The 10,513-nt window shown below is 40.3% G+C and overlaps 1 protein-coding gene across 3 annotated transcripts; it reads left to right on the top strand.

Annotated features, from left to right (window-relative positions):
• Positions 1 to 870: 870 nt before the first annotated feature.
• On the top strand, positions 871 to 9,558 carry mindy4 (MINDY lysine 48 deubiquitinase 4). 3 transcript variants are annotated; one of them, XM_055862156.1, is made up of 10 exons: positions 871 to 1,055; positions 1,907 to 2,179; positions 2,915 to 3,140; positions 3,247 to 3,296; positions 3,406 to 3,498; positions 3,652 to 3,759; positions 4,289 to 4,396; positions 4,967 to 5,143; positions 5,367 to 5,451; positions 7,359 to 9,558. In XM_055862156.1, the coding sequence occupies exons 4-10, from the start codon at positions 3,267 to 3,269 to the stop codon at positions 7,547 to 7,549; spliced, it is 792 nt and encodes a 263-aa protein (XP_055718131.1). In that variant the 5' UTR covers positions 871 to 1,055; positions 1,907 to 2,179; positions 2,915 to 3,140; positions 3,247 to 3,266; the 3' UTR covers positions 7,550 to 9,558. The 3 variants fall into 3 exon arrangements, 2 of the variants coding, with proteins under 2 accessions (XP_055718131.1, XP_055718132.1); XM_055862157.1 differs by lacking the exon at positions 7,359 to 9,558 and adding an exon at positions 5,979 to 6,583; XR_008752828.1 differs by lacking the exon at positions 7,359 to 9,558 and adding an exon at positions 5,979 to 6,583 and having other exon boundaries at positions 3,406 to 3,534; positions 3,652 to 5,143.
• Positions 9,559 to 10,513: the final 955 nt, after the last annotated feature.

Below are 10,513 nucleotides of genomic sequence, written 5' to 3'. Positions count from 1 at the left end.
CCCCCGCCTAAAACCCCAAACAGCAAGCAATGCAGGTGTAGAAGCACGGTGGCTAGGAAAAACTCCCTAGAAAGGCCAAAACCTAGGAAGAAACCTAGAGAGGAACCAGGCTATGAGGGGTGGCCAGTCCTCTTCTGGCTGTGCCAGGTGGAGATTATAACAGAACATGGCCAAGATGTTCAAATGTTCATAAATGACCAGCATGGTCAAATAATAATAATCACAGTAGTTGTCGAGGGTGCAGCAAGTCAGCACCTCAGGAGTAAATTTCAGTTGGCTTTTCATTGCCGATCATTGAGAGTATCTCTACCGCTCCTGCTGTCTCTAGAGTTGAAAACAGCAGGTCTGGGACAGGTAGCATGTCCGGTGAACAGGTCAGGGTTCCATAGCCGCAGGCAGAACAGTTGAAACTAGAGCAGCAGCACGACCAGGTGGACTGGGGACAGCAAGGAGTCATCATGCCAGGTAGTCCTGAGGCATGGTCCTAGGGCTCAGGTCCTCCGAGAGAGAGAAAGAAAGAGAGAATTAGAAAGAGCATACTTAAATTCACACAGGACACCGGATAAGACAGGAGAAGTACTCCAGATATAACAGACTGACCCTAGCCCGTGGTGACCCGTGGTGGTTGTCTTTTAGGTCCCAGTTGTTGCTAGACAACTTTCAGTGGACATCCCATGAGTGTCTTTCAGAACCCCTCCTAAAACCCCACCTGTTTCGTTTAGGTTGTTGTCAGTGACTTTTTGTTAGTTCCCCTTTCTGTTTGAGCAACATTATTTGGTTTTCTTGCTGCTTTTGACACAACATAAACATACGCCTACCAGGGTCTTTGCTGTATTTAACCATTCTATCAAAAAGTTATAAAGACTATGGCAAAGCCAGCCTCATTTGGCCCAGCCAGCATCACGCATGGCCTGTTACCATAGAAACACTGTTGTTTAGTGTAGCTGGTTAGCTAGCAACATTTTCGCGTAGGAATTTGTAATCCATGACAAATTATGTGTGTAGGAGTTGAACAAATTGCTGCATCGCTTGTGCGGGAATTTCTCTGTCGGAAGGTAGGTGGAGATATGTGCACATTTGAAATAGGAATAAAATGCAAACGCTAGCTATCTCTCAGCTGGCTAACGCGTTAGCCCGTCTAAACAACACCACCATATCATCTGGATTTGTGTAAACTGTGTTTACAAACAGATAATATTAGATAATGTAGCTAGACAGTCATTATTAGCCATAATTTGAACGGGTAACGTTACAGTTATGCTAGCTAACAACAAGCTCCGTCCATGTTTGTTTACCTGCACACACTAAGTTACGGGGAGCAAACGATTGCTTGCATGGAGAAAGTCAAGAGCATCAGATGCCAGCATCAGCAATAGATCCGACTTGCAACAAATGTTTTACCTGAGCGGTCTATCTAAGAAAAACAAGGTAATCTAGCTAGCTAGCTAATAAAACAAAGATGCGTTTGAATGTATTGAGAGTGAAAATGGAACATAACTATGTATTAACTAATATGCTGATTGTAATATATTTATTCAATGTTAAAGACAGTCCCTTAAAATCAATGTTGGAGATCATTGTAAGACATCATATTAGACATAAAGATGACAGGACAGGCTTCAACAGCGATGCCATCCAGACCAAATCAACAAACGTTATACAGAAGTTTCCAACAGTGACACAAACAGTGTATAATGACAACTCCAGCACAGAAAAACACTACTGAATTGATTTTCAACAAAACTGAAATGTCAAGGTATTCATCATAAACTAAAGGCATTTTATTAGATCCTCTCAGCAACCATAACTAGATCTCAGCTGTCATAAGGAACTAGGCAACATGTTAGTTAGATTATTTGCAAGGGTTCTGTGTTGATGTATTCTTTGTGATTTGTTTCTGTCACAGGTCGCTTACAGAGGTTGTCTGTCCATCACATTGTACATTATCATCATTTGAAGCATCAGATACTCACCCCACAATTACCCAGAGGAGTATCTGGAGCCATAAACGTAGCCAGAGCCAGCAGCACCAACAGCCTCTACATTCCTTCCTAGATAATGACATCTCCACTAAGAGGGAATCCCTTTCAGACAAAAATACTGTTGTCACCTCAGAGAGTACTCATAAGAAGAAAACAAGCAAGGCACGATTGCAGGTCCCATAGCTAGTTCTTCCCAGGTACAGTGTTTGACTAAATGAAACCTGGGTCGTTGTCTCATTCCTGACCTTATTTTCCTTTGTTTAGCATGTGTTTAGTTGGTCAGGATGTGAGCTGGGTGGGCATTCTATGTTATGTGTTTCTATGTTGGGATCATTGGTAATTAGCCTGATATGGTTCTCAATCAGGGGCAGGTTTTTTACTTTTCCTCTGATTGAGAACCATATTAAGGTAGGCTGTTCACACCGTTTGTTTGTGGGTGATTGTCTTCCGTGTCAGTGTTGTTACCACACGGGACTGTTTCGTTTGTTTAGTCTGTTCCTGTTTGTGCGTTCTTCGTGTTTTTGTAAGTTCTCATGTTCAGGTCTGTCTACGTTGTTTTGTAGTTATTCAAGTGTGCTTCGTGTTCGTCTTGTTTAATAAATCTACATGTATTCTCCACAAGTTGCGTTTTGGTCCGATCCATGCGGAGAACAGCCGTTACAGTCGTATTCATTAGTGCACACTGTAGTAAAACGCTTCACAACGGAAAACAAAAAGGAGTGTTTTTTTATTGGAGAAGTTCAGTCCCTCCCTGTTTGACTGTTTTCTTCAGTTTGGTGCCTTGTGAATACAACCCTGTATTGGTATAAGGGATTTGTATATTCATAATCATGGATACAGCATCTTCACTGAACTGACACTTGTGATACATACAACTGATGAAAGCTCACTTTATTCCCTTATTTGGTGATTTGAATTGTGTTTTCTCTAAGGAATCCAATAGATAATGCCAGACTCAACACCCTAATCTTTTTCTGGTAAATGACGAAGACAGCAAAAACAGCAGAGATGGGGCTCCATTGCTTGTCCAGTCACAGAGAATGGTTACGGGGCTGACCGAGCTCTCCCCTGCTGAGAGAAAGCCAACAGCCACGTAGCACACCGGGGAAAGGAAGTGATGAAGATGGACATGGGTTTGAGAGAGTAGGAAAAAAACAAGTAAGGAGCTCTGAGTTTCCTTCAACTGTTTTCATGATCAGAGATTTTCACATTTCTTACTGTTGCCTATTTAATATATTTGTATTTATTTATTTTCAAAAACAAGATCAATGACCAATCAAAATTATGATCTGCACATCTCGGAGAAGATTTTGGGTAATTATACAATTTTATCAAGCTGAATGCAACATTCGTTCAATGTCCATTATCATTATGATACTTCTGTTGCAGTATTGGATGACGTGGACCATATATTTGATTGCAGACATTGATGATGATGAGGACGAGTCGAGTGAGCTCTCCAGTGTCCTTCCACTCCTCCAGTTTGTCTCAGCCCAGTTCTGATAGTCAACCCATGGTTTGCATCCCAAATGGCACCCTATTCCTTACATAGGTCACTACTTTTGACTCGTTTTTGATTACTGGACAGGAGCTCAAATATTTGGCCTGGTTTGAGTTAAAATGCTGTGATGTTTAGTGATGATGTCTTTCTGTGTTTTCTACCCTGAAGAGCTCATTCTTGGATCTAGCAGCAGTTTTTTGCAGTGCCGAGTGGAGATGTCAGAGTTTCACATTCTCAGATACACCGGATCTGGGATATGGGATTGTACAGAAGAAGGTAGGATTGGATCAACTTTGTAATGGTATAGTTATACCACCCTGCATAGAGATAACACATCAATCAGACAGATGTGCATCCCAAATGTCACCATATTCCCTATATAGTGCACTACTTTTGACCAGGGCCTATATGTCAAAAGTAGTGCACTATATAAATAGGGTGCTATTTGGGACATAGTACTTATTATGGTGAATTAAACGTTCTTCACCAACCATTAATTAACATTAGGAGTGCTTTCTTGATTTACATCAGTGAGTATTAAGTCATAGAATGTTCTGTAAGTTCCAGTATTTAATTCCGTCTTGACTTCACATGGCATTTTGTCACCAGAAGATTAAAACCCTCCGGTGCTGCGAGAACAAGGTGCCTCAAGTTGGCCACTGCTGAGATCCAATGGCTGTGTTGTATTGAGCTTGGACAATGTTTTTTTTTGCGCAAGGGGAATATTATATTACTTTATATGTTCAGTGTAATAATTTCAACATTATCAACTGTGACATTTATTGTGGTTGTTATTGTTCTATAGGAGCTTGCCAATTTATTGCGGTGTGGACGGGCTGTATTGAATGTCTTCAACAACCACAAGGAGCTGGATTCAGGCACTGGAAACCTGAACGTCTCAAGGGAACAAGAGGTCGCAGTGACATTAGAATGCTGTCTTTATTTGAACGTTGTAATATCTGCAAGGTTAAAACACATGGTTACATGACACATCTTCTGCTATTGAAATTGCCATAGATCAACTGTACATTCTACAGGTTGCGCCTTTAAAGGTAGACTCAACGGGATGATGTTGCGTGCACGAAGTAAACCCATGGTGGGTCAATTACCGCAACAACTAAGAGCGTTAAAGCGCGAAGCTAAACTTCTCCTCTGTTTTGGTCCTGAAGCTACCACATTGTAGTAGCGTGAAGCGGACCAGTGCACATGTGCAGATTCTCTGTGCGACTGTGTGAGAGCAAAGTCTTGCAACGCACTCACCTCAATATCTGCCATGCTGCTTGTTGCAACGTCATCTCGCTGAGTCTACCTCTAATCAATCCTGCACTATTTTAAAATCACGACTAATTAGTTAGTATCACGTGCCGCATAGAGAAACACTAACAACCAAATTAGTTTTTGTTTTTAGTCCACTCTAATCTCGTCAACCAAGATGCTCCAGTTCCAGATACCTTTTGTTTTTATGATCATATATGTTTTGAAGGCTGGTTCCAACCTGAAGACTCCCAAGTTCCCTCTCTGGGTGGTGTGCATCGAGAGCCATTTCAGCGTGCTCTTTGGTGTGCAGGAGGATCTGTTGAGTGACCAGTGTGGGCTCTGGGAGTTTGACCTATACTACTACGATGGCCTAGCCAATCAGCAGGAGGAAATCTGCCTCACTGTACGTATAGAACACTGATGATGGGTTGGTTTGATCTGCTAGAGAACTAGACACAGATGCATCCCTTTTGTATGTGGCTATTTGCTTCTTGATTTGATTTATTTGGTTATTGATGTGAAATGATCAGCCCCATTCATTCTTCACATATCACGAATGACTTGCGGTGCTAATCATAAAGCATATCAAGTTAATGAAGAGTTTGTATTCTTGTGTTTATTTCCAGCTGGAGGTACCACAGGAATATCTGCCGGCTGCCAAGATATCAACACTGATCTCATTCCTCCTCTTGAACACTGTATACGGACAAAGTGAGTGAACACATTTTTCTTGTTAAAAAAACGCCTTAAAACACACCTTTCAGTGAGCCTATGCACTATGATTGACTTTGTTCTACTCCCACTTGTGTGCCTTTGTCAGTATCCCTATGTAATCTGTCCTGTTTTCATTTGGTCTGTTTGGTTTATTTGAATTCCACTAGGATTTCATTTGACTTCCACTTAGATTATTATGTACTTGTAACGTGTCCGCAAGTGTCTTGAAAGGCGCCTGTCAAATACAAATGTGTTATTATTGAAGGATTTGTACTGCTGCCTATTGATATTTCAAGTGATACTTTGAACAACATTTGTTGTACAACATTTTTATGTAACAGTATTCCGATTGAATGTTTAATAGTCACATGTACAGGGTTGCAGGTGTGATTGAAGAGTACAGTGAAAATCTTAGGCTTCGAACTCCAACATGCAGGACTAAGTGAAATATAATCATGAAAATGTTAACATTTACTATAGTCCGCTCTTTGACTAAGTTTATTGTGTTTTGTTTTCCTATATAGAAAGATGCCATTGTCGATTGGAATGACACTAAGCCCATACTTTGATTGGCTGGTGGATAGAAGGTGATGACAGTAGATGAGATTAGGCCTTCCCCATGGCTGGAGACAAAATATACTTCTTTGTTATTAAATAGATGTACTTACAAGTATATATTTGTATTGTATAAAGTATATTATTTGTATTGTATTAATAGTATTGTCTTTTATCAACAACCACACGTTTTGACACGATCATGGAAGCCATTTTTGTCCATGTCACTGATGTCTTGAGATGTTGCGTCAATATATTCACGTCATTTTCCTCATTGTTTTTGAAGATGTTACAGTAAGTGGTGCAGGAAGTGTTGGTGCAGGAAGTGTTGATGCATACGCCTTAAAACGAGTCATTACCTCATTGTATCTTACATGGACATGCCCAAGATAAATAGGAGTGCCTTGGATTTGTCATAGCCTATGACATGCAGCTTTCAAGACCATTAGTCGTAATGTATTACAATATCCATAATGTATTATGATATGTGGTGTGTATTTTTGACTGTAAATATTTTATATGACTGGTCAGAGTAATCTGTTTTTATTAAGATAAAAGTTGTGGATCACCTGTACCTTGCCTTTTGTCTTCTGTGGACTACTGCTCATGGGACACATGCAATGCCTTGACTGTCCTCACGCTGCCGCTGTTGAGTTGTAAATGTGTCCTGAACGCAGTCAACTCTACTCATTCCTGGTTCCAGTGACAGAAGAGAAGATATACGAAATGTTTATTTTTCCAGAATATTTACAACAATAGTGTTTTTGTGTTTTTTTTTAACTCAATAAGTCAGACGTCAGTGGATTGTGTAACACCTATAATGTATCTATGTAGTTTATGTACAGAATTTTAGTAAATAGTGGCATTTCAAAGAAATACAACAATATTTATGAACGTTGGTACTTCTTTCTTCATTTCGCAAGAACTATACACAAAGGTGGAGTCCGGTCAGTTTAGTAGGTGTCGTCTTATTGTATGTATTTGAAGCTTGAGTGATTGCAGAAACATCTCCACCCACTCATGATAACATCACATACTATATGAGCATGGGCCTCTAGCCGGGGCCAAATCGTTTATTTCATTCTTTTGGCTGGAGTAGATGTCTCCTCAACTTAAGGTCATAGCCATATCACACACTGATAAAATATGTCATTGAATTGCAAATGTGAGAGTGATGCCTTTGTGTTTTTTGGCATTTCTTTGACATTTTCAATCCCTTCAAATAATTTTTCTCACAGTAACATGTCAATGTATGATGTGATTTATCTTCAAATGTATCTATTTCTCTTCTTTAAATAACATACTTTTTTATTGTATCACATCATCCATTGCTCTCTTTTTTTTTTTAGGGTTCACAGTTCTGGGATGTAATGCAGGCAGGGAGGGGGTGGCAAGAAGGATCCCTATGCCAACACCTCAAGCACCAAGGATCAAAGACACTGCAACTGGCACTAAGATAGAGAGCGATGTCGTCTTCATTTTCTGTGAGACCCACTTATATCTACAGTCAGTTGAAGTTGGAAGTTTACATACACCTTAGCCGAATACATTTAAACTCAGTTTTTCACAATTCCTGACATTTAATCCCAGTAACAATTCCCTGTTTTAGGTCAGTTAGGATCACCACTTTATTTTAAGAATGTGAAATGTCAGAATAATAGTAGAGAGAATGATTTATTTCAGCTTTTATTTCTTTCATCACATTCCCAGTGGGTCAGAAGTTTACATACACTCAATTAGTATTTGGTAGCTTTGCCTTTAAATTGTTTAACTTGGGTCAAATGTTTCGGGTAGCCTTCCACAAGCTTCCCACAATAAGTTGGGTGAATTCTGGCCCATTCCTCCTGACAGAGTTGGAGTAACTCAGTCAGGTTTGTAGGCCTACTTGCTCGCACACGCTTTTTCAGTTCTGCCCACAAATTTTCTATAGAATTGAGGTCAGGGCTTTGTGATGGCCACTCCAAAACCTTGACTTTGTTGTCCTTAAGCCATTTTGCAACAACTTTGGAGGTATGCTTGGGGCCATTGTCCATTTGGAAGACCCATTAGCTTTAACTTCCTGACTGATGTCTTGAGATGTTGCTTCAATATATCCACATCATTTTCCTCCCTCATGATGCCATCTTTTGTGAAGTGCACCAGTCCCTCCTGCAGCAAAGCACCCCCACAACATGATGCTGCCACCCCTGTGCTTCACGGTTGGGGTGGTGTTCTTCGGCTTGCAAGCCTCCCCCTTTTTCCTCCAAACATAACGATGGTCATTATGGCCAAACAGTTCTATTTTTGTTTCATCAGACCAGAGGACATTTCTCCAAAAACTACGATCTTTGTCCCCATGTGCAGTTGCAAACCGTAGTCTGGCTTTTTTATGTTGGTTTTGGCGCAGTGGCTTCTTCCTTGCTGAGCGGCCTTTCAGGTTATGTCGATATAGGACTCGTTTTACTGTAGATATAGATACTTTTGTATCTGTTTCCTCCAGCATCTTCACAAGGTCCTTTGCTGTTGTTGTGGGATTCATTTGCACTTTTCGCACAAAGTACGTTCATCTCTAGGAGACATACAGCGTCTCCTTCCTGAGCGGTATGACGGCTGCGTGGTCCCATGGTGTTTATACTTGCGTACTATTGTTTGTACAGATGAACGTGGTACCTTCAGGCATTTGGAAATTGCTCCCAAGAATGAACCACACTTGTGGAGGTCTTGGCTGATTTCTTTTGATTTTCCCATGATGTCAAGCAAAGAGGCAATGAGTTTGAAGGTAGGCCTTGAAATTCATAAACAATTGTTGGAAAAATAACTTGTCATGCACAAAGTAGATGTCGTAACCGACTTGCCAAAACAATAGCTTGTTAACAAGAAATTTGTGGAGTGGTTGAAAAACAAGTTTTAATGACTCCAACCCAAGTGTATGTAAACTTCCGACTTCAACTGTATTATGCTGCATCCCTGGGCTCCTGTCCTTTAAGAACCCAACAGACCGTTGTGTTATCAGAGTAGCCATTTTGAGTGGAAGGGTCAATACCGTGCCAAAACACTCTTGGCAATGGAAGTGGGTGGAACAGGAAGGCATTTCTTGACTATGCCAGTCAAATTATTAAGTATCTGATTTTAGCTCTCTAAAATGTAGTCATTTTACTTCTTTGCTCACTTGCAGCTGGTATATAGAAAGACCTACTGTGTGCAGAGCCGTGGTCGAGTGGTAAAACTCCTGGCCAGTACATATACAGTGCCTTCAGAAACTATTCATACCCCTTGACATATTCCACATTTTGTTGTGTTTCAGGCCGGATTAAATTCGGATTAAATCGATTTTTTCTTTACCAATCTTCACACAATATCCCATAATGACAAAGTGAAAACATGTTTTTTGAAATGTTTGCACATTTATTGAAAATGAAATACAGAAATATCTAATTTACATACACTACTAATTCAAGAGTTTTAATTTTATTTTTAAGAGTGTGAGAGTGTGCAAAGCTGTCATCAAGGCAAAGGGTGGCTATTTGAAGAATCTCAAATATAAAATATATTTTGATTTGTTTAACACTATTTTGGTTACTACATGATTCCATATGTGTTTTTTCATAGTTGTGATGTCTTCACTATTATTTTACAATGCAGCAATGAGTAGGTGCTCTAAAACCTTTGACCGGAAGTGTAAGTAGTCAAACCCCTGAGTCAATACATGTTAGAATCACCTTTGGCAGTGATTACAGCTATGAGTCTTTCTGGGTAAGTGTCTTATGAGTCTTTCTGGGTAAGTGTCTAAAAGCTGTGCACACCTGGATTGTACAATATTTAACAAGTTGGTTGTTGATCATTGCTAGACAGCTATTTTCATGTCTTGCCATAGATTCTCAAGCTGATTTAAGTCAAATTGTAACTAGGCCACTCAGGACCATTCAATGTCGTCTTGGTAAGCAACTCTAGTGTAGATTTGTCCTTGTGTTTTAGGTTATCGCCCTGCTGAAAGGTGAATTTGTCTCCCACAGACTGAACCAAGTTTTCCTCTAGGATTTTGCCTTTGCTTAGCTCTATTACATGCATTTTTATCCTAAAAAATTCCCTAGTCCTTGCAGATGACAAGCATACACATAACATGATGCAGCCACCACTATGCTTGAAAATACACTATATATACAAAGGTATGAGGACACCCCGTCAAATTAGTGGATTGGCAGTAGAATGGCCTTACTGAAGAGCTCAGTGACTTTCGTCGTGGCACCGACATAGAATGCCACCTTTACAGCAAGTCAGTTCATCAAATTTCTGCACTGCTAAAGCCGCCCCGGTCAACTGTAAGTGCTGTTATTGTGAATTATACAACAGGTGGGTCTAATCCTGAATGCTGATTGGCTAAAACCGCGATGCAGCGGGTGTCTATACCACAATTTACCACCGGCTAAAATGCCTATTTACTCTTTTCCATCTGACTGCGCAATCCACTGTCTCATCAGCCCAGCCAGGCAACTTATAAACTTGATCTCCACTATAAAAAGCATCT

This window comes from Salvelinus fontinalis, chromosome 14 (assembly GCF_029448725.1).
Source record: "Salvelinus fontinalis isolate EN_2023a chromosome 14, ASM2944872v1, whole genome shotgun sequence".
Classification (NCBI taxonomy): Eukaryota; Metazoa; Chordata; class Actinopteri; order Salmoniformes; family Salmonidae; genus Salvelinus; species Salvelinus fontinalis.
This window is presented reverse-complemented; position numbering and strand designations above follow the sequence as displayed.

Excerpts from the sequence above, each read along its gene's own strand:
- mindy4 (XM_055862156.1), top strand. The coding sequence starts at position 3,267 with ATGATCTGCACATCTCGGAGAAGATTTTGG. Across the intron at positions 5,144-5,366 it reads AGGAGGAAATCTGCCTCACT|CTGGAGGTACCACAGGAATA; the intron begins GTACGTATAGAA and ends GTTTATTTCCAG. Across the intron at positions 5,452-7,358 it reads GAACACTGTATACGGACAAA|GGTTCACAGTTCTGGGATGT; the intron begins GTGAGTGAACAC and ends TTTTTTTTTTAG.